The sequence below is a fragment of the Hemitrygon akajei genome, chromosome 4 (genome assembly GCF_048418815.1).
Source record: "Hemitrygon akajei chromosome 4, sHemAka1.3, whole genome shotgun sequence".
Lineage (NCBI taxonomy): Eukaryota > Metazoa > Chordata > Chondrichthyes > Myliobatiformes > Dasyatidae > Hemitrygon > Hemitrygon akajei.
In genome coordinates, this window is record NC_133127.1 from 36,945,633 (window position 1) to 36,970,328 (window position 24,696).

The 24,696-nt window shown below is 45.0% G+C and overlaps 1 protein-coding gene across 1 annotated transcript in view; it reads left to right on the forward strand.

Annotated features, from left to right (window-relative positions):
* LOC140726245 (cyclin-dependent kinase-like 2) overlaps positions 1 to 24,300 on the forward strand; it is a 52,512-nt gene extending 28,212 nt beyond the window's left edge. The window contains 5 exon segments of the mRNA XM_073042356.1: positions 6,515 to 6,650; positions 8,318 to 8,643; positions 12,466 to 12,559; positions 20,248 to 20,407; positions 21,537 to 24,300. Of these exon segments, the coding sequence (XP_072898457.1) occupies positions 6,515 to 6,650; positions 8,318 to 8,643; positions 12,466 to 12,559; positions 20,248 to 20,407; positions 21,537 to 21,640 (820 nt within the window). The 3' untranslated portion in view covers positions 21,641 to 24,300.
* Positions 24,301 to 24,696: the final 396 nt, after the last annotated feature.

Below are 24,696 nucleotides of genomic sequence, written 5' to 3' on the forward strand. Positions count from 1 at the left end.
TTAGCAAACCTCCCTGCCAGGATATTGATCCCCCTGGGATTCAAGTGCAACTCGTCCTTTTTGTACAGGTCACACCTGCCCCAAAAGAGGTCCCAGTGATCCAGAAATCTGAATCCCTGCCCCCTGCTTCAATCTCTCAGCCACGCATTTATCCTCCACCTCATTCTATTCCTATACTCACTGTCATGTGGCACAGGCAGTAATCCTAAGATCACTACCTTTGAGGTCCTGCTTCTCAACTTCCTTCCTAACTCCTTGTAGTCTGCTTTCATGACCTCCTCCCTTTTTCTGCCTTTGTTGTTGGTACAGATATGTACCATGACCTCTGGCTGTTCTCCTTCCCACTTCAGGATATCATGGATGTGATCAGAAATATCCTGGACCCTGGCACCTGGGTGGCAAACTACCATCGGTGCTTCTTTCCTGCGTCCACAGAATCTCCTGTATGACCCCCTAACTATAGAGTCCCCTATCACTGCTGCCACCCTCTTCCTTTCCCTACCCTTCTGAGCCACAGGGCCAGACAGCACACAAACAGGCCCTTCAGCCCACAATGTTGTGCTGAACCAATTAAATGAGTAGCCAAGTACCAACTAAACTTCCCTTCTGCCTGCTCAAAATCCATATTGTTCTATTTTCATCACATTCATGTGCTTATCTAAATGTCTCTTAAGTTCCTTATGTTTCTGCCTCTACCCAGCATATAGCCCAGCTCGTCCATGCAGATATCTTGCCTCCCTGCACTAAACTCAGTTGCCCACATGAGGAGTGACTCCTTCTGTTTAAGTGCTAGTCGAAACGTCTCAAGCATAGTGATTGTATCTGATTGCACCGCCACCTCTGACAGCAAGTTCCAGATATCAGCCACACTTTGTGTAGAAAACCTATCCCTCCGATCTAATTTAAAACTTCTCTGGTGAGACCACACTTAGAGTATTGTGTTCAATTCTGGTCACCTCATTTTAGGAAGGATGTGGAAGCTATGGAGAGGGTGCAGAGGAGATTTACCAGGATGTTGCCTGGTTTGGAGAACAAGTCATATGAAGCAAGGTTAGCAGAGCTGGGACTTTTCTCTTTGGGGCGTAGAAGAATGAGAGGGGACTTGATAGAGGTCTACAAGATTATGAGAGGCATAGATAGATAGGGTGGATAGTCAGTACCTGTTTCCCAGGGCACCAATAGCAAACACCAGAGGGCATATGTACAAAATTAAGGGAGGGAAGTTTAGGGGAGACATCAGGGGTAAGTTTTTTTACACAGAGGGTTGTGGTTGCCTGGAATGACTTTCCAGGGATGGTGGTGGAGGCTAAAACATTAGGGGTATTTAAGAACCTCTTGGACAGGCACATGGATGAAAGAAAAATGGAGGGTTATGGGGTAGTGTGGGTTTAGTACTTTTTTTAAGGATTATATGGGTCTGCACAACATGGAGGGCTGAAGGGCCTGTACTGTGCTGTAATGTTCTATGGTTCGATGGTTCTTCCTCTCACCTTCATCCTGAGTCCTCTTATTTGTCATACTCCTACCATGGAGAAAAGACTCTGACTATCTACTCTCTCTGTTCTTCTCATAATCTTATATTCCTCTGTCAGGTCACCTCTCAGCCTCATTTGCTCCAAGTAAAACAAGCACAGCCGATTCAATCTCTCCCATAAATTCAAAGTAAACTTATTTGTAATGTACATAAATGTCACCGTAAACAACCCTGAGATTCACTTTCTCAGGGCAATCACAGTAAAAACAAGAAACACAATAGAATCAACAAAAGATGCACCCAACAGAATCAAGTCAAGTTTATTGTCATTTAATTATATTCATGTATATAATGTATATAGAAACAAGACAACGTTTCTTTGAGCCAGAGTGTAATTGACAGCAACCAATGTGCAAAAAAAGTAACAAACTGTGTAAAAACAAAAAGAAGGAACAATACATAAATAAGCAATAAATATGAAGGGTGTGAGATGAAATGTCCTAGAAAGTGAGTTCTTAGGTTGTGGGAACATTTCACTGAAGGGGCAAATGAAGTTATCCCCTTTGATTCGAGACCTTGATGGTTGAGGGGGTAATAACTGTTCCTGAAGCTGGTGTTGTAGGTCCTGAGGCTTCTGTACCTTATCCTGATGGCAGCAGCAAGAAAAGAGCATGGCCTGGGTGGTGAGGTTCCCCGATGATGGATGCTGCTTTCCTGCGACAACACAACATGTCGATGTGCTCAATGGTGGTGGGGGGGGGGGGGGGAACTGGGCTATATCCTCTACTTTTTTGTAGGCTTTTCCACACTAGGGCATTGGTGGTTCCATACTAGACTATGATACATCCAATCAAATTACTCGCCACCACACATCTATTGAAGTTTTAGATGACATGTTGAATCTTTGCAAATTCATAAGAGGTGCTGCTGTACTTTCTTTGTAATGGCATTTACGTGCTGGATCCAGGACAGATCCTCTGTAGTGTCAACACTGAGGAATTTAAAGTTGCTGACTCTCCCCACCTATAATTGCCCTGACATTGAGTTGTTGTGGCACCACTCAGCCAAATTTTCAATATGCTGATTCATCACCACCTTTGATTTGGCCAATGACAGTGGTATCATCAGAAAACTTAAATATACCATTGGTTGTGTGCTTAGCAAATAGAGTAAGGGGCTGCGCACACAGCCTGTGGTGCACCTGTACGGAGGGAAATTGTACGGAAGATGATATTGCCAATCCAGACTGACTGGGGTTTGTGAGTAAGGAAATAGAGGTTCAAGTTGCACAAGGAGGTATTGAAGGGATGATAGCATTGAATGTTAAACAACTGTGGTCAATGAAGAGCATCCTGATGTACACATTTTCACTGCCCAGATGTTCCAGGTTTGAGCGAAGAGCCGATTAGCATTTGCTGTTGACCTGTAGTGACGGTAGGCAAATTGGAGTAGATCGGAGTCGCTTCTCGGGCAGAAGTTGATTGTTTCATCAACAACCTCTCAAAGCACTTCATCACTGTGGATGTAAGTGCTACTGGACAATAGTCATTGAGGCAGGTTACCACATTCTTCTTGGGCACTGGTATAACTGAAGCCTGCTCGAAGCAGGTGGTTGCAGAAGTGAGAGGTTAGAGACATTGGTGAACACTGCAGCCAGTTGATCAGCACAGGTCTTTAGTACTCAATCAGGTACCTTTTCTGGGCTTTCTGTGGGATCACCCTCCTGTAGGATGCTCTCACATCGGCCTCAGAGACTGAACTCAGAGGCTAATCATGTGCTGTGGGAGGTTGTGAAGGTGCCTCCATGTTTTCATGGTCAAACCCAGCATAAAAGGCATTGAGCTCATCTGGGAGCAAAGCCTGGGTGTCACTTATGTTGCTTGGTTTCACTTTGTAAGCAGTGATGGCATTCACCCCTGCCACAGCTGTCGAGCATCCTTCAGTGACTATAAGACCACACGAAAGAGGAGCAAAATTAAGTCATTTGTCCCATCGAGTCTGCTTCACCATTTCATCATGGCTGATTCATTTCCCTATCAGCCCCAATCTCCTGCCTTCTCCCCATAACCCTTCATGCTCAGACTAATCAAAACTCTATCAACCTTTTGCCATAAATATACCCAATGTATATCTACAGCAGCTTTTAACAAAGAATTTCTCAGATTCACCAGACTCCAGCTAAAGAAATTCCTCCTCATCTCTGTTATAAGTGGACATCCCTTTCTTCTGAGGTTGGGTCCTCTGGTCTTAGACTCTCTCACCATAGGAAACATCTTCTCCACATCCACTCTATCGAGGCCTTTCAACATTCAATAGACTTCAGTGAGATCACTTCTCATTCTTCTGAATTCCAGTGAATACAGGCCCAGATCCATCAAATGCTTCTCATATGATAAGCTGTTCAATCCAGGAATAATTTTTGTGAGTGTCCTTTGAACTCTCTCCAATGTCAGCACACCCTTTCTATCTCCGAATGTATCTAAGTTCTTCGGTAGCCTCTGTGTTTCCTTAACACTACCTGCCCCTCCACCTATCTTCATATCATCTGCAACTTGGCCACAAGTCATTGATTCTTTCATCCAGTTCATTGACATGTGATGTAAAAAGAAGTGGTCCCAACACAGATCCCTGTGGGACACTGCGAGTACCGACAGCAAACTAGAAGAGGTTCCCTTTATTCCCACTCTTTGGCTTCTGCCAGTTATCCACTGCTTTATCCATGCTAGCATCTTTCCTGTGCCAACCAACTAGCGGGAGTGTTCAAAGACATTTTCAACCTCTCAGTGCTACGGGTAGAAGTTCCCACTTGCTTCAAAAAGGTAACAATTATGCCAGTGCCTAAGAAGAATAATATGAGCTGCCTAAATGACTGTCACCCGGTAGCACTCACATCGACAGTGATGAAATGCTTTGAGAGGTTGGTCATGACTAGATAGAATTCCTGCTCAGCAAGGACCTGGACTCATTGCAATTTGCCTATCACCACAATAGGCCAACGGCAAGCGCAATCTTAATGGCTCTTCACACGGCCTTAGACCTCCTGGACAATGCAAACAATTATGTCAGGATGCTGTTCACCGACTATAGCTCAGCATTTAATATAATCATTCCCACAATCCTGTTTGAGAAGTTGCAGAACCTGGGCCTCTGTACCTCCCTCTGCAATTGAATCCTTGACTTCCTAACCAGAAGACCACAGTCTGTGTGGATTGGTGATTACATATCCTTCTCGCTGATGATAAACATTGGTGCACCTCAGGGTTTAGCCCACTGCTCTACTCTCTATATGCACATCACTGTGTGGCTAGGCATAGCTCAAATGCCATCTATAAATTTGCTGATGATACAACCATCATTGGTAGAATCTCAGCTGGTGACGAGAGGGCGTACAGGAGTCAGATATGCCAACTAGTGGAGTAGTGCCACAGCTTCAATCTGGCACTCAATGTCAGTAAGATAAAAGAACTGATTGTGGACTTCAGGAAGGAACACATACCACTCCTCATTGAAGGATCAGAAGTGGAGAGAGTGAGCAGCTTCAAGTTCCTGGGTGTCAAGATCTCTGAGGATCTAACCTGGTCCTAACATATCGATGTAGTTATAAAGAAGGCAAGACAGCGGCTATACTTTATTAGGAGTTTGAGGAGATTTGGTATGTCAACAAATACACTCAGAAACTTCTATAGATGTACCATGGAGAGCATTCTAACAGGCTGCATCACTGTCTGGTATGGGGAGGGGGGCTACTGCTCAGGACCGAAGGAAGCTGCAGAGGGTGTAAATCTAGTCAGCTCCATCTTGGGCACTAGCCTACAAAGTATCCAAGACATCTTCAGGGAGCAGTGTCTCAGAAAGGCAGCGTCCATTATTAAGGACCTCCAGCACCCAGGGCATGTCCTTTTCTCACTGTTACCATCAGGTAGGAGGTACAGAAGCCTGAAGGCACACACTCGGTGATTCAGGAACAGCTCCTTCCCCTCTGCCATCCAATTCCTAAATGGACATTGAATCTTTGGGCACTACCTCACTTTTTTAAATATACACTATGTCTGTTCACGTTTTTTTAATCTCTTCAATATATGTAATCGATTTATTTATTATTATTTTATTTGTTATTTTTTCTCTCTGCTAGATTATGTATTGCATTGAATTGCTGCTGCTAAGTTAACACATTTCACATTACATGCCAGTGATAATAAACCTGATTCTGATTCTATAATACAATGGGCTCTTAACTTGTGAAGCAGCCTCATGTGGCACCTTGTCAAAGGCCTTCTGAAAATCCAAGTGTGCAACATCCACTGATCCTCCTCTGTCTATCCTGCTTGTTATTTTTGAGGCAAGATTGTCCCTTGAGGAAACTATGCTGACTACAGCCTATTTTATCATGCACCTCCGAGACTACATCCTTAACAATCGTCTCCAATATCTTCCCAGCCACTGAGGTCACAATAACTGGCCTATAATTTCCTTTCTTCTGCCTCTCTCCCTTGAAGAGTGGAGTGACGTTTGCAATTTTCCAATCCTCTGGAACCATGCCAGAATCTATTGATTCTTGAAAGATAATTACTAATGCCTCCACGATCTCTTCAGCCGCCCTCTTTCAGAACCCTTGAGTGTAGGCCGTCACATACTTCCAGAGATTTATGGGTTAGTGGGGTAGTTGGTCACATGGCATTGAGTGGCACAGGCTAATTGGGTTGGTGGGGCCTGTTACCATGCAGTACTTCTAAATAAAACAAAATAATGGAAGGAACTAAAGTCCTCCAGTCCAGGCAGCATCCTGGCGAATCTCCTCTGCACGATTTCATCCATTGGCAAAATGGCATCTGTTCATCTTCAAAGTGGTGCCACGCGAGCTCGGATGGGGACTTTGTCCAGCATCACATCACTGGGAGAAGGCAATAGGAGCTGAGGGGAAGATGATGGGAGGATAAAGGTGTGGGATGGAGAGGAGTCTGGCATTTACAGACTGTTGTGGTGATAGCTCTCAGGGAATACTTGGAAAGTCACTTGTTCTGCTCTTGTGCCCGAGACCAGACTCGCACAGGACTTTGGGACTCGCACTCTGCAGGACTGGAAAGGTAACCTTCCGATACCAAACAAATCAAAAACTGGCAAGAAGGATATGGAGGAAGTGATGGAAAGCCAGAAGAGTTTTGAGGTGGATTCAAAGGTAACTCGGACGTAGTGAAGAGACTCGGTGGCCACAGTCAGTCTTATGTGGTTGCCATACCAACTAACTGATGTAGAGTATATAACCAAACCTTGTTGCTAATTTGTCATTTCTCGTTAGTGAGGCTTATGGAATGCCCTGGTCCATCCCAGAACCCGGGGCCCGGTTACCTTCAGCCGCCAATGAGCCTTGTCATAGAACAATACAACACAGATGCAGGGTCTTTAGCTCAAAATCCTCAAACTTTTCTGCACTGTTTTCACTTGAACCACATCTTTCCTATAACAGGGTGACCAAAACCATACACAGTACTCCAAATGCAGCCTCAACACTAGTATCTAATATTAATGTACTAATATCTTCAGATACTAATTACTAAATATTAAAATGTTACTTCTCTGCATTTTATTTCTGCATCCCAGCTTTATCGCCCTCTGTTTTACTTTCTGTTCATGATCTAGCATTTACTAAACATAAACTTGGTGAGCATTTCAGTGATCACTTCCATTCCGTCCATGATGGCTGCCTGGAGATCTCTGTGGCCATCCATTTTCATTCTCTTCCCCATTCCCGCATCAAACTGCCTGTCCTTGGTCTCCTCCACTGCAAAGGTGAGGCTAAACACAAATAAACATATTCTGCCTCTGCAGTCTACTACCCAAAAGCAGGAACATTGATTTCTCCAGCTTCTGGTAAATTGTCCCCATCTTGTATCTCTTTTCTCTCTCTCCTCCTGAATTACCCTGTTCTTTTGACACTCATCCAACCCCGGTTACCCTGCTTCTCACCCTCTTCCACACACTCCATCTGCCCATCACCCACACATTGGGTCCTCCCATTGGTCTCTCTGCCCTGAAGTTCCCATCTGTCATCCCTCCTCCTTCACGATTCCATGCTTCACCTGCCTCTCCAATCAGATTCCATTATCCATTTCCCTCTGTCACCACCACGTATCACAGCCTCTGTCATTATTTCCACATTCACCCCCCCCCCCCCAACTGCCTATCATTCCCCCTCACCTTGATCCATATAATCTGACACACACACAAATTGTTACAGGAACGCAACAGGTCAGACAGCATCTATGTAGGGAAATACAGACAATATTTTGGGCCAAATCCCTTTCTGATGACCAGCCCGAAACATTGTTCATTTCTTCCATAGATGCTTTCTGATCTGCTGGGTTCCTCCAGCATTTTGAATGTCCAGCATCTGTAAAAGATCTTGTGTCCATCTATGACCTGCCAGCTCTTGTGCCACCCCTCCCCCCCCCCCCCCCACATTTAACTGGCTCTCTCACCTTTTCCTTTATACTGTAGTCCAGAGGACAGGTCTTGACCGGAAATGTTGATGTCCATTTCCCTCTGCAGATGCTGCCTGACTCACCGAATTCCTCCGGCACTGTGTTTGTTGCTCCAGCAGTTATCCTGCCTTGTTCGGACTCATTGATCATTCTAAGCTTGGCTTGGGTCTGCCACCATTGTTAGTCCTGCAGAGGGTGGCATGTGGTGTTGGGTCTCTAGATCCAGCAAGGTCTAGTGGATAGAGCCAGGACATTAGAGAATCTTTGTGTGTGTGTATGGTGGAGTGTGAGGCAGGACACTGTTGCCTCTGGTAAATTGAGGAAGGATAACTCAAGGGTGTTTCCTCTCCTTTCTGAAGCACAGGTTGAAGACGCAGAGCCGAAGACCAGAGATGGTAAACCTGACAGTAAAGACCTCAGGAACAGAGCATCACAAACTGGCTGTGAGAAAGTTGCCACACTGGAGAGAGCCCAGGATGCTGTGAGTCAGGATGCTGGCTGCCGTGGGAGTCCCTGTGTCCAGAACACACAGAAACTCATCTCTCCGGGTCTGGGCAAGGAGCCGACTTCAAGCAACTATCAAAAGTCATCGGCTGTTGTTATCGTCCCTCCCATTAGCCAGGGTCACCCCTCTGCCCTGCGGCTAGCAAGGAGCCCCTGGACTGGAGCTTCAGGACCACCCAACTTCTGGTAAGGCTAAGCAAAAGGCCACTGTATGCTCGGAAATAGCTGCGTCCACACATCTCTACTGCTCTGTTAATGTGGCGAGCACCCAGCACTGGCAACAAAGGGTTGACAAGTGTTACAGGAGGTTTTACAGGAAGGGAGGTGACAGAGTTATAGAGATGTACAACACATTTGTCCATCCTGACCTTTTTGACTTGTCCTATTTGTTTATGTTAGGATCACATCCTAATATTCCTTCCCAATTCAAATATCCTTTAAATGTAGCGATTCCACCACCTCCTCTGGCAGTGAGTTGCAGGTATCAACTACTCTCTGTGTAAAACCCTCCAAGAGAACCACAACCTTGTCATATGGTTGTGTGTCTCAATGACCTGGAGAGCTACGTTGGCTGGAGCAGGGCTTTATGCTTTGGCTCTTGGTAGGGTCACCAATGCCAAACAGGTCAAAGGGCAGAGGCCAGACTAAGAGCGGTCCACCGGTTGTCCAGTTGTCCAAAATAGTTTTATGGAAACAGCAATGAAGATTCCTGTGCATCTGAGTTCGATAGTATTCCTGAGTCTCCACCTGGGATTTGCATGACTGATAGTAGTAAAAATCAAGAGGAAGCTACTGGTATGAAGGAAGCCCTGAACACCATCAGAGATTGAGGATCTTCATTGCTGCCCTGACCACCAGTGACATAATGGGCATGTTCCCTCGAGTGTTATTTGTGCACAAAGAACTGGGTTATCATTTCAGATTCACGTGATGAGGTTGTAAGACACGTGGAGCTGTGGGGGAGGCTGTGCCACCTTTGTGAAGAAGGGTTTATTGTCCAGAATTTTGCCTTATCCAGAGAATACCAACTGTGTAATTATTGAATTGTTATATCCACAGGGTGTAATCAAAATTGTGAACTTTTATAATCCAGTCTGTTGAAGGGTTGGGGAGAATGGTGGGAAATGATTCTGGTAAAATTATTTTTTGTGGTGACTTTAATGCATATAGTGGTTTGTGGGGCAGTAAGACTACAGATGATAATGGGAAGTCAGTAGAGGAAGAATTAGAGTGAATTTGTCTAAATAATGGAAGAAAGACAAGGTGGATATTCCTCAAAGTGGGAGCTCTTGTCTAGACTTGGCTTTTATCTCTGCTCCACTTGCTGGACTTAGTAGGTGGGATTTTAATGACTGATTGTATGGGGAGTGATCATTTCCCAGTACTGTGTATTTGTTGGGATCAAGGTTCACTGTCAGAATTTGGGTTCTGATAATTTAATTGTGTTTTAAGAGGACAAACTGGGGAACATTTTCTGTTGAGTGTGAGAAATCATTTGATCACTTGTCTCCGGGTGATACCATTGAAGAAGACTATTGGAGTATAATTTCTAGTTTGTGTGGGGCATCCCATCAAGCCATTCCTTTGGTGTCTTGGAGAGCTGGTAACAAATATGTTCCTTGGTGGCCACGGGAATGTACAGAGGCTATCAGAGACTGGAGATGGGCTTTTCATGTTTTGAAATGTAGATTAAGCCAAGAAGCCTTGTTGAACTTTCAGAAAAAAAGAGTGATTGCCAGGAGAGTTATTAGGAATGCTAAAAGGGAAGTGTGGAGGGGATTTTGCTCATCATTTGGGAGGGAAACTGGCAGGACAGTGGTGTGGAGAATGGTGATGAAAATGAATGGTGTCAGACCTTATAACCAGATTCCAGTGTGAGTGGAGAATGGAAATTTGGTTACAATGGATAAAGAAAAGGCTGAATGTCTGGGAAACATGCTTACAAAGTTATGTAGACTAGACAATGTAGGGGATGAGTATATTGAGAGACAACAACGTATTTTGATGAAGAATGGGAAGATTTGTCAGAAACGAGACATTCGAGAGAGCCATGGATGATGAATTTATGTAGGCTTACCTGAAATTTGCTGTCAATAGTGCAAGCACTACAGGGCCCAGGACAGGATATGATCAGCTCCAGCATCTGCCCCAGGCAGTCTTGAAGAAATTGCTTGAGATTGGAAAAGGGCTGTGGTGTTGCCTTTTGTTAAATCTGGGAATGATCTGACACTGCCAAGAAGCTACAGCCTTATGCTCTCACCTCTTCACTACGTAAAATAATGGAGAAAATGATAGTAATTAGGCTGATGTTTGTTTTGGAGAAGAGACAGTTACTTAGTCACTGCCACTGCGGGTTTCGTAAAGGAAGATATATGTATCATGCCCTTGTACGATTGGGAAAAGAAATTTGGAAAGCTTTTACTGTAAAAGAGTCAGTAGTTTCAGTGTTTCTGGACATAGAAAAAGTTTATAGAATGCTATGGAGGGAGGGGCTTTTGATTAAGCTAATTGATCGGAAGGCTTTACAGCTGGGTTTTGGATTTTTTGTTTGGTGGGTTGATTGGAGTGAGGGTGGGTGAAGAAGTGTGTCAGAGTTTGCAGTGGATAATAGGACCACACCCCCAGGGTATTGTTTAGTCCAATATTGTTTAATCTGATGATCAATGATATTTTGATGGTATTGGGCATTGATCTGGATTGGTTTTGTATGCTGATGATGGGGCTCTGTGGAAAAGGGGTTGTAATGCTGCCTATATGGTAAGTTCTGTGTAAGCAGCCTTATCAGCAATGGAAGAATGATCTTTGAACTGGGGTTTTAAATTTTCTGTTTCTAAGTCAAAATATATGGTTTATACTCAGATACATGGGCTGGATAGCATTCATGTATGGGTGTTCGCTGTCCAGGGCTCTCGTCTTTAAATATTTGGGGTTATGGCTGGATGCGAGGTTGACTTGGAGAACACAAAGTTCTTGGAGGATAAATGTAAGCTGGTCATTAACCTCCTGCAGTGATTGGCTGGGTATGAGTGGGGAGCTTCTGGGGTATGCTGTTGACAATTTATCAAGCTTTACTGCACTCTTGTCTGGGCTATGGTTGTATGACTCATGGGGAGGCAGCTCATTCAGTTTTGTAAAAGTTGGATGTCCTGCAGGCCACGGCACTTAGCATCTGAAGTGGAGCATTCCAGACCACACCTCGAGATGCCTTGGGGTTGAACTAGGCAAGATGCCTCTTGTCCTGCGGAGAGGAAAACTGAGCCTTGCGTGCTGGGCTTCCATGGTAGGGTGGGGGAACTTCCCATTTGATGTATTCAGATTTAATGGGTTACTAACAGAGTCGGAAAATGGTTTGGGCGGATAGCTAGGGAATGTGTGTGGGAGTATGGTCTGAGGGATTTGCGGATTACCTAATGGTGGCCTGGCCAGGAGTTCCAGCTTGGAAGTTTCCAGACTGGGAATAGATTTGTCATTAATGGAGGGGGTACATAGAATCTTGAGGGTGGTGAGAGGGTGTCTGGTCATCTACAGCAGAAATGAAGATTACAGAGCTCCTGGGGGCGGGGGAGGAAGAAATTATTTGGGGCAGACCTGCTCTGTTACAGGTGTTCAAAATGAAATATCACGAGCTTTCTCACAAAGTAGAGGTGAGGGAGTTTCTGTGGCAGGAGACTGGTGACCAAAAGGAACGGGTGAATGAACTGTGGGAAAGGAGGGAGCAGATTCAATAGGATCCTCCACAAGAGAGTTGGACAAGAAAGTTTACCTAGCTGTGGAGATGAGAAGTTTGGAACAGATTAGGGAGCTCTTGTAAAGGGCCAGCACAAGTCCAATGGGCTGAATGATCTCTAGCACAATCAAATTCTCTAATCATGTCCATGGATTTTCTGCTTTGAAGCTGTGCTTGTGACTGGGTTGTTGTCACATGGGTGAACCTAGTGAAGGGGTGGGATGAATGGGCTTTGCTGATTGGCCACAATGACTGTGCTCATTCTCTTTGCTCTTCTGAAGGTCCAACCCTAAGATGAAGAGGCACAAAAACCTGCAGGGGAGTCTTCAGCAGCTGCCTCACACCAGACCCATCGACCTGCTCTTAAACAGCCAGGTAAGATCTTCAAGGAGTCCAGGGGAGTTAGCCAAACCCCACCAAGTGCATGGGCAAACCCCTGACTCCAGTAATGCATGACCTCAACTCACACTTGCCAAGTAAAGGAGAATAGAAAGGTAAATTGGTAAATTAGTTTATTATTGTTATATGTACATATACACACATACATACACAAGGATTGTGATCAGATGATTCAACACAATAGAATCAACAAAAGATGCACCCAACAGCATCAAGTCAAGTCAGTTTCTAGAGTAGGTTACATGGTTGGCACAAGATTGTGGGCTGAATGGCCTGTAATGTTCTGTAGATTTCTATGTTTATCGTACACCAGAGAACTATTCAATGGTCTCATGACAATGGGGACAGAGCTGCCATTGAGCCTGGTGGTACACAATTCAGGCTTTAGTATCTTTTGCCTGATGGGACGAAGACGAAAGGAGAATGTCTGGGGTGGGTGGAGCCTTTGATAAAGTTGGCTGCTTTACTAAGGCAGTGAGAGGTGTGGACAGAGGCCGTGGTCAGGAGGCTGGTTTGTGTGATGTGTCCACAACTCTCTGCAGCTTCTTGCAGTTTCAGACACTTGACCTGCCAAGCCATGGTAGGATGCTTTCCATGTCGAGGGGGCAAAGAGGACATGCCAAAGTTTAGCCCCTTGAGGAAGTAGAGGCACAGGTGAACTCTCTTGGTTTGGTTGCCATGAGGTTGGACCGGGACAGGCTGTCGATGTTCTCTCCTAGGAACTCAAAGCTCTCAACCCTCTCGACCTCAGGATGCAAATAGGAGTCTCTGCACTGCCCCCCACCCCCCGATGAAGTCAATGCCCAGCTCTCTTTCTTTGTCATAACTGAGTGAAGGGTTGTTGCCATGACGCCGTGTTACTGGGCTCTCTGTCACTTTCCCAAACTCCAACTCAACATTATTTGAGTTGTGGCTCATTACTGCAAACTTGTAGATGGAGTGCGATAGAGTCTGGCCACAGTGTCACGAGACTCTGTGGAGTAGAGTAGGGGGCTGCAGATCAGTCCTACGGAGCACCGGTGTTGAAGATAATTCTGGAGGAGTTGTTGCTGTCTATCTTTACCGACTGAGGTCTGTCGGTGAGGAGTCAAGGATTCACTTACAGAGGGGGGTGTTGAGTCCCAGCTGTCCAAAGGTGAGCTTGCTTGAAATTATAGTATTGAAGTATGAGCTGTAGTGAATAAGCAGTTGTCTAATATAACTATCTTCACTCTCCAGATATTACAGAGTGTGGGGCTGAGGAGATGAAGGAAAACCTGGCCACAGGTTGCCATGGTAATGAAGTTCTGATGCTGCCAACAACTCCTCAGGGAGCACTGTGGGTTCAACTCCCCAGCAGGAAGCACTTCATTCCTGAGGCTCCTTTCACCAGGATCTACCACGGTGTCTGTGTTAAAACTCTAATTCTGCCACAGCAGCCCTGTAAACATTTAGTCTTCACTAACAAGATCCCATAAGCAGCATGGTGAGAAGGACCAGATAGTCTTTATTTTAGGAATCTTGTTTAAGTCAGAGATGTTGGCCCCAGAGCCTCACGGTGACTCATTCATCTAAAGGCCAGCACCCCATCTCCCTCTGAAATGAATACATCTGTTACCCCGCTGTGGGGCAGTTGCCACTAAGCCGGAAAGAATGTAAAGATTTCTGAGGATGTTGCTGGAACTGAGTTATGGAGAGCATTTGAGCAGATCGCAGTTGTTTTATTGGAGCAGAGGAGAATGAATGGTCTTGTAGAGGTGTATAAAATCATGAGGGACATAGGTGATTGCACGCAGTCTTTATCCTAGGGTAAGAAAATCAGGAACTAGAGGGCAGAGGGTTAAGACAAGAAGATACTGTGGACTTTAGCACCACCTGCTGTAAAGGTGCTAAACTACAACCAAGACACAGTATCAACACTACTATAGAATAAAAGAGCACCTTCTGGTCAATGCCAACCAAGATGTCCATCTAAGCTTCATTTGCCGGCATTTGGCCCATAACCTTCTCATCCTTTCCTTATATGTTTACCTGCCCAGCTGCTTTTTAAAACTTGCCTGCCTCAACCACTTCCTCTGGCAGCCCATTCTGTATACGGACCATCCTCTGTAAAACGTCAGCCCCTCAAAATCCTATTAAATCTCTCCCCTCACCTTAAACTTGTACTGTTCAGTTCCCCCACCCCTGGGAAAAAGACTGAATCCTCATGATTTTATACACCTCTGTAAGATTACCTGTCTCCTATGCTTCAATGTAAGACACCATAGCCTTGTTGAATCTCTCCTTATAACTCCTGGCAATAACTTTGTAAACCCTTTTCTGTGCTCTTTCCAAGTTATTAATATCTTTCCTAAAGCAGCGTGACAGAAACTGATCACAATTGAAAAATGCATATTGGCAATGTAAACCATCCCAAGTCAAGAGTCCTCAGCATTGAAACTGAGCGAAACAGAAATAGTTTTTAAGCAGGTTGTTACAAGAGGAAATGTCTCACGTTCTTGTATATACCAATTCAGGCAGAATTAGAGAAGCAGGTCACGTCTCTGTGTCACGGATAAGCACATTATGTGTGTACAGAACCAAACTCTGGTCTAATATTCTCTGTCCAGCAACTCCCATGCTCTGGCATCCTTAGAATATGTATTGCAGATCCACACTAGTTAATGGATTGAAAATTAACTAAGATCTATTCTAACCTGTAGCTAATTAACCCAGCAATACAACTGGGGTATTGAGCGGATTTCAGCCAAGCACATTCCTGATTCAGAGAAACTTTAGGTCAGTGTAAGTTCTCAGAACTCTTACATGCCTGAGGGGTGTCTGTACTTATAAAGGCTGCTCAGTCCCTGCTCAGAGGGAGATGATATGGGGCAATGTTTACGGTCTGGCTCCAATCAGGGACCCAAGGGTGAAATCGGAGGGGCAGGGGCTTGGGAAGGGGAGCCCAGAACTGGGGGCTTGGCAGTGAGGGGCAGAGCTGCTGGTGTTGAGGAGACGGCAATCGGGATGGTAAAGAATGCAGACACCTGCAAGGATTGAAGAGCTGCAGGGGCTCGTAGAGCTAAGAGGGGGCATATCCACAGGAAGGGTTTGTAAACAAGGGAGGCATAAAGTTGTCCAACATAGAAACAAGCCCTTCACCCTTCATGTCCATGCCACCTGTTGTACCCATCCATGTTAATCCTACCAATCTGTGTTAGTTTTCTATCACTGGTACCTACTCTTGTTTGTACTTGGGGCGCCATGATAACGTAGTGGTTATCACAATGCTATGACAGCTCAGAGTGTCAGAGTCTGGAGTTCAATTCCAGCGCGGTCTGTAAGGAGCTTGTACGTTCTCCCCGTAGCCACGTGGGTTTCCTCTGGATGCTCCGGTTTCCTTCCACATTCCAAAGACTTGCTGGTTGATAGGTTGATTGTTCATTGTAAATTGTCCTGTGATTGGGTTAGTGCTACATAGGTGGGTGGCTGGGCGGTGCAGTTTGTTGGGCCGGAAGCGCCTGTTCTGTGCTGTATCTCTAAATTAATAAATAAACAGGAGAAAAAATGGCAGATATGATTAATACATTTTTGGCATAAGTCTTCGCCATAGAAGACTTGCTAATATCCCTAATATATCTGATAGGCTGACTTCAAATAACATGCTAGAACTTACAAAATTCGCAATGATCAGGGATAAAGTATTGGAGAAACTAACAAAGGGCCAATGGCAGGCAAATTGCCGGAATCTGATGGACTGCACGTTTGGGCTTTAACGGAAGCGGTTGTGGAGATGGTGGAGCCTTTGGATGAAATTTTTCATAACTCGCTCAAGTCTGGGGGGGGGGGGGGAAATTAACTGGAAGGTGGGAGAACAGACAGTATGACCCCCTTGTTCAGAAAAGGAGGAAGGCAGATATAATATTCTAGATATAATAGATATTGTTGACGTGGTGCTAGAGTCTGCAATCAGAGGAAATGACTAATCAGTACAGGATCACTATGTCCTTAGCACAAGTCATTCTCTAGAAAACAAAAGGGTGATTGTCGCTAAATTGGTAAATTTGTTAATTATTTTCATGTGTACTGACGTCTTTCATTGATTCTGTTATGGTTATTATTCTATTATGGAATTATTGTGTATACCCACAAGAAAATGAATCTCAGGGTGATGAATATGAAAATGAATATGGTGACATACATGTACTTCGATAATAAATTTACTTTGAACTTTGAAGCTGGGTGAGCAGGAACTTCATGTGCAGACACCACAAGGTTTTGTTTAGGAGGCAAACCCGTCCACTTACAGCTGTGGCCGAAGGTACTGCATGGTCCATTTGGAGAATTGAGAAGCCCTCACGTTGTATGAGAGTTTGGTAAAGTGAATGAATGAAGTACAAAGCATTCAAGACATTCCGGTATAAGATTGACAAGGCAATTAGCAGGCAGTTAAGGTAAAAGTGATTTTGGTTTTGTAAAAGTGATTTTGCAAAGGAGTTGGAGTTAAAAAAGCGGGAAGTTCTGTTGTAATTCTACAGGGGATTGGAGATGCCACACCTGTGAACAGTTTTAGACTCCTCTGATTTAAAAAAGATATAGTCACCTTGGAGGCAGATCGAAGTAAGTTCACCAGTCTACATCCTGAGATGAGAAGGTTGTTCTACTGAGAGTGACTAAATAGTTTGGGTCTGTATGCCTTGGAGTTTAGAAGGATGAGGGGTGACTCTATTCAAACAGATCAGATTCTAAGGGGTCTTGACAGGATTGATGTTGGGATGTTTTCACCCAGGGAGAGTCTCAAACAAGAGGACGTGGTTACAACACAAGGGGCCAGTCATTTAAAACTGAAGTTTCTTCCTCTCGGACCGTGGCGGATCTCTGGATTTCTCTGCTCTCAGAAGCTGCACCTTAGGAGTGTTTAGTGGAGGTGGAGAAATATTTGAGGAATGGAGGGGTGTGAAGAAATTGCACAAAAGAGGAGTTGAGGCTGGCATAGATCACGATAACATTAAATGGTGGGATAGGGTTGAGGAGCTGAGTGGCCAGCTCCTGTACACTTGGCCATTGTCAACCTGTGCACAACTTGCGAGCCATCAATTGAGAATTGATTGAGTGGGTCTGAGCACTGGGATAGTCACCCCATAAACAAGCACTGGGATAGTCACCCCATAAACAAGCACTGGGATAGTCACCCCATAAACAAGCACTGGGATAGTCACCCCATAAACAAGCACTGGGATAGTCACCCCATAAACAAGCACTGCTAAATGAAGCTCAATGTTCTGGACCTCAACACAAGGTCTACTTGTACCCGAGTAAAATAAAAACTTGTTCTCTTTATTAATTTGTCATTACAATGGTGCATTATTTCTGAAGTTGCTTCCTAAAGCAGCAGAGTGGTACTGCCCATTTTGTGAGAGGGGAAATCTTCTCCATCCTACCTCCCAGTTGGGCAACATCAGCCCGTTTCCCTGATGTTAACGGGATGACCTGCTGTATCTCAGCCAGCCAGCAGGTGGTGCCAGCTCCACAAATATTGGGCACCAGGCTGGCGTTTGGGCAGCACAGAAGGAGCCCAGTTGTTCCATGGTACCTGTGACAGCTCTACACGTTTCTCCTCCCCACATTGCACTAACATTCCCCCCCCCCCAAATTCTGCTCCTCAACCACACATCAGGGCCTCAATTTATAGAGCCCGCTTATTTCTCTGGCCCTGACCACCTTTGCGATGTGAGGGAAACCCACAGGGTTGCAGGGAGATGTGCAAACTCCACACAAAAGCACCCAAAGGTTAAAGAGGACATGGCAAAATTCTTTAGCCTCCTGAGGAAGGAAAACTCTGGCATGCTTTCATAGTCAATGTAGTTGGATCAAGACACGCTATTGGTGATGTTTACTCCTAGGAACCTGAGCTTAGCCATGTTGTAGATAGGACCATGAGAACCGCCTCCCTTCCTGAAGCCAATGACCAGTTCTTCTGTTGCCATTCTGTTGTCATGAAAGCATGTCACTAGGCCCTCTACCTCCTCTTTGAACTCCAACTCATCATTACTTGAGATACGGCCCACTGCGGTGCTTATCATCTGTAAACCTGTATGTGGAGTTGGCGAAGAATCTGTCCATGTAATTGTGAGTGAGTTGGCAGTAGAGTAGGGAGCTGAGGGGCCTGGTGGAGTGCCAGTGCTGAGGACTGTCACCAAGGAGGTGCTGCTGCCTATCCTTAGTTTGTGATTAATTGGCCAGGAAGTTGCAAAGGGAGGTATCGATCCTAGATGGAGGAGTTTGGGGTCGAGTTTGTTTGGAATTTTAGTACTGAAGGCAAAGCTGCAGTCAATAGACAATAAGCTAATATAGGTGTCTTCGCTGTTCAGATGCACTCGACGAGGTTTAGAATCTGGGGAAAGTTTGTGGGAATTTGAGGAGAGTTAACAGTGGAATTAGACTGCTCTGGGAGGTGGAATACACTCGTGGCCAAATGGCCTCTTCCTTTGATTATGGAAAGGAGGACATCCCTAGTTTTGCCAAGCACTGCCGGGCCAGAATCCCTCAACCCTGGACAGTTTCAGGCTACATCCACACTAGACCGGATAATTTTGAAAACGCCGGTTTCATGTAAAAACGATAGGCGTCCATATTAGGTGTTTTTAAAAATATCTCTGTCCACATTGAAACGGATATTTTGGCGAATCTCCTCCTACTGCGCATGTGCAGGACACATCTACCGAAAACATGCGACATGTTTGGTGTCGAATCTCACTGTGAAAGATGGTGCGTGTTTGTTCAGTTACAGACTAGAAAAACTTAAACGACGAGCAGCTGTTGGCTCTCGCGCAGGAGAACTTAAAAGTTAAAAAGAAACAAATACTGGAGCATATGGAGGCAACTGACAGGGAGTTCACGAACAGATTGACCCGGCTGACAACAAACATTGAAAAACTGGCTGACTCTGCATTAATAAAGCACCTTGTTAAATGTATAAAACATGTCTGCATCAGTATTATCTTGTATTTCCATACAATGTTACATTAGGCTGTTACACATCTATTGTCAGAGAAGTACTTGCATAAATAGGTAAACCACCTTCATACAAGCAAGGACTGAAAACAGGGCAAAGTGATTATACTTACTTATTCAGTAAGTTATGGGTCAAAGTATTTGGTAAGTACATTTCTAACTCTTCTGGCTTCAGTCTCGTTGCCGTCTGTTCTGAAATTGTTGGGTTGTATTCAAGAAAACAATGAAATGGCGGCTGCCGTCACCATCTGTTCCAGCACAACATGACAGTGTTTTTAGATTTCTCCGGTTACCCCGTCCACACTGATCTGCCCAAGCAGCGTTTTCAAAATTACACACCCTGGAGAGCGTTTCTGAAAGGTCTGGTTTCAGGGGACAAAAACGTCGTTTTAGCGTGGACGGAGGGTAACAACTAAGAGTAAAAGCTTCGGTTACAGATTTATCCAGTGTCATGTGGACATAGCCTCAGTAAGTCTCTTCCTCACCCTCTCTGAGATCTGAATACATTATTCGAACACGTCTCCTCCCCTTGGTGTACTGCTGGTGTTCCCCATGCGTGGGGTTATACCTCACAGCATTCCTGCTCGTCAGTGTGTTGCTGTAGTGTAATGGACGCTGTGTGCACAAAATGGCTGGAGATTACTGGGTAAATTCCCTCACTAATGCCTGCCTCCCTGACCTTCTGCCCTTAGTCTCAGCTCCAACACAAGAAGGCAGATAATTATGCCCAGCTGGAGAGAATGGGAGAGTCGGGCAGGAAGCAGCGGGAGGCTTGGAGATCTGAGATGGAGCGAATCCACTTCCCAGATCTCAGCAGCAGGTGTCACATTGCTGAGTCCATCAGCACAGAAGGTAAAGTTGTGTTCAGTGTTGAGCCCTGTGCACTGGAGGGTGTCCTGTCAGAGGATGAGGTATAGTTCTTCAAGGTTAGCTCATCAACCAGAAACCATAACTGTTTCTCTCCACAGACGCAGCCTGACCTGCTGAGTGTTTCCAGTATTTTCAGCTTTTATTTTAGGATGAGTTAACTATTTCATTTGTTTTTCGCCAGGTCACTTTGACATGGATTTGTTAATAATTTAAGAAGCAAACACGAGGAAATCTGCAGATGCTGGAAATTCAAGCAACACACACAAAATGCTGGTGGAACACAGCAGGCCAGGCAGCACCTATAGGGAGAAGTACTGTCGACGTCCTTTCCCTTCTCTAGCTCTGTATCCCTTTTGCCAATCACCTTTCCGGCTCTCAGCTTCACCCCACCCCCTCCAGTCTTCTCCTATCATTTCGCATTTCCCCCTCCCCCTCCTACTTTAAAATCTCTTACTATCTTTCCTTTCAGTTAATCCTGACGAAGGGTCTCGGCCCAAAACGTCGACAGCGCTTCTCCCTATAGATGCTGCCTGGCCTGCTGCGTTCCACCAGCATTTTGTGTGCGTTGCTTGTTAATAATTTAATTCATTTTAAACAAAAAAATAATTTAATAAACTGCTTTTATAAGTTGCCTGTAACCAAGAGCTTGAGGAAATGTACATTACAAAGATTCCAACAGGGCACGTACAGAGAGGCCTCGTGTGGCCATCACCGTCATTATGGGACGTATCATATGACTTGGGCAATCACGGTCTCCAGAATAAAGCAGTGTTCCCTGCCCCTGAACTCAACAGCCAGTCGGGTACAGGAGGCAAAGACTGGCTGGGGCGAGAGGGAGGTCATTCAACCCCTGACCCTACTCTCACTAATTCAATAATGGTTGGTCAATATCTTGTCTTCATCTACTGAACTTGGATCCAGATCTGCCACAGTGTGACATTCCCTGTACTGAGGCACTCCCTCATCATCACCCCTCCCACAGTGAGGAGCTCTCTCAGTGCCACCCCTCCCACAGCACGGCACTCCCTCACTATCATCTGTCCCACCGTGCCATCTGATAGTTGGACATGTGCCTGCTCAGTGAATCTAACTGATGTGTCGTCTTTTACAGCCAGATACTCCAGAGTGAGGAGGGACCCCTGGAAACATCGCGAGTCCAAAATTCCTTCCCTGGAAGCTGTGGAGTTGATTCACCTGCCCACCCGTCCAACATAAGCTCACGGGTGGACGGCGCTGTGTACAAGACACGCACACAAACACACGCATAGGCGTGCATATGGGCACATCCAGACTAATACGCCAGCAGCACCATACTCCCAGATTCACAACCACCTCTGTACCCACACACGCAGACACCACAACCCCCTGCACAGAATCCCGTCTGACATCCTGTCATCTGCTCATTCCCTCTTACAGAAAGCTCGAGCCAATTTCCGCACGTACGTGTCCAGCAAAAACAGCTGCTCACTTTGAGACACTAATACACGGTGGCACACTTAAACTTGTACACAATATACTGAAGTGGAAATGGAGTCCTACATTAACTAAAATGCTAATGTTGGGGGAATCTGACTCAGTGAAGAGGGATTGGTGGGCAGCAATTTAACCAGTGATTTCTTTTTACTGTCTGTAGGATGTCAAGGTGTATTTGTTAGGTTTAATGGGGAGGAAAGTGAGTATTTGCTTCAGTACATATTGTGGCCTCACTAGGGTTCCATACGGAGGGCCTGATCCATTGCAGGGGCAGTGATGTGGGGAATGCAGTGAATGGGGGCGCAGAGGTAGGCTGCAACTCTCACGACCCCCACACTGGCAGGTTCTGTCCCTGTGACCCTGGACCAGTAGCACTGGGACTGGCCATGGCTCCCCGCCCTCCAACTGTGGCTCAGTGGGGCGCACTTCCCTGCTTAGTCAGGGGGCCAGAGGTTCTAGTCCCGCTCCGGAAAACAGAGCCGCAATCCCAGGGCGGTAATGACATCACTGTGACATCAATATCGCCCCTGTGAGGTTCTGAGGGTGCAGGGCACGGCTGGAGTTTCTCCCACCCACTGGAGCAGTCCTGTAAACGATCCCCGCACTGTTCCAAACAAATGCCGAGAGTCGTCCGCACGAATGAGGTGCGGCTGTACGACAGTCTGCCATCCAATTTACTCCTTAATATGATCGTGGCTGACTGTAGTTTCAGCTGCACGTTCTCAGCCACCCTCAGTGACCTAACGTAGAAGGAAGCAGAGCACAGGAACAAGCTGTTGTTCTAAGCCAGTTACGCTATTGATTAAACGCGTAGCTAAACTTGTCCTTTCTGCCTACACAAGTCCATATCCCTCCATCCTCTTCACATTTTCTATCAACATAATTACTTACATTAGGGAGAGTATAGCTACCATTACTCGCAACCTCTATAGCCAACCTTGTAAAAAAAAAAACGGTAACCGTGCCAAAATTTGCAAGCATTTCCAATTCAGATTGTGAAAAAGAGTCTACTTGCTGTCTCGATCCTGTCCCTACCACACTTTTTAAGGACTCATTTAATAGTGTTTTCAGTTCTGTTTGGAAAATTACCAACACATCCCTTGAAACTGGAATTTTTCCAGATGACTTCAAAATTGCAACTGCTAAGCCCCTACTTAAAAACCCAAACCCTGATAGTGAGGTACTAGCTAACTACAGGCCGATATCAAATCTTCAGAAATTCATTTTGAACCAGCTCAACAACTTTCTGAATGAGAACATTATTATGGAAAACTTTCAGTCAGGTTTTAGAGTAAACCACCGAATGGAGATGGCCCTTACAGAATTGTCAGTGACCTTAGGCTCACCACTGATGCCAAGAGTCTCAGTTCTAATTCCTCTAGATCTAGGGAGCTGCCTTCGACACAATTGACCACATTCTCCCAGATCACCTTGAGAGCTGGCTTGGCCTCTTGGTTAATGCCCTTAATTGATTTGGTTTATGCATCTAAGAGAGACAAATTTGTGTCTGTTTTGGAGACCAATTTTCTAAGAGATATGATGTACCTTTTGGTGTTCCTCAGGGAAACTGTCTTGGTCCCCCATTCGTCTCCTTACACATGCTCTCCTTAGGAGACATCATTCGAGAGCATAAACTTCATTTCCACAGTTATGCAGATGACACACAATTGTATGTCTTGGTTGAGCCTAATGATGATAACACTCTATCTTCTCTGACTTCTGGTATGACAACAATAAACAAATAGATAAGCAATAATTTCCTAAAACTAAATGAAGATAAAACTGAAATACTTCTGGTTGGACCCAAAGCCAGAAGAGATCAACTTGGGAACTTGGCTCCCCTTGTAAAATCAGAAGTAACAAGTTTGGGTCTTATCCTTGATTCAGATTTGAGTAGATTACTGCAATCCCCTTTCTACTGGCCTTCTGAAGCAATCTCTTGACAAACTTCAACTCATTCAGAACTCCACACCTAGACTTTTAACTAAAACCAGGGTGAGAGAGCATATCACTCCCGTCCTAGCTGCTCTGCATTGTCTTCCTGTAATTTTTATAATTGCTGGGACTAGAGTACATCACAGAGTCGCTTTTGTTTTATAATCCTGCTCGAGCTCTCAGGTCTTCTTCCACGGGCCTCTTAAATTTAAACAATCTCTTCAAAAGATAATTGGCAGGTCAGTTTTTTTAACTCCATCCCTAAACTCTGGATTTCAATACCTGAAACTATAAAGGATGCAGACTCAGTTGATACTAAATACCAGCTCAAAACTGATTTATTGAAACTTGCTTTTAACTAACATCTTTTTGTCATTAATTTTCATGTTTGTACTTTATGCCATTGTAAAGCACTTTGAACTACATTGTATGAAGAAAGCTCTATAAATAAATTATTGTTATTACTATTATTGCATTCATGTGCCTACATAAGAATTTCTTAAGCACTGCTGAAGTATTTGCTTCCAGTGCCACCCGTGTCTGCACATTCCAGGCACCCACCAGTCTGTGTGAAAATCTTGTTTCATCTCCAATGAACATTCCACCTCCCCTCTCATCTTAAGTGCATGCCCTCTACAGTTAGACATTTGGCCTTTGGGGAAAAGATATCTATCTATGCCTCTTATTAATTTATAAACCTCTTCAGGTCTTCCCATAAGCTTCTGAGGTTCCAGAGAAATTAACACAAATTTGTCCAATCTCTCCTCGAAGCACGTGCCCTCTCATCCAGGCAGCATCCTGCTAGACCTCTGCCAAGCCTTCTCAAAAGCCCCCGCGTCCTTCCTGTAGTGGGGTGATCAGAA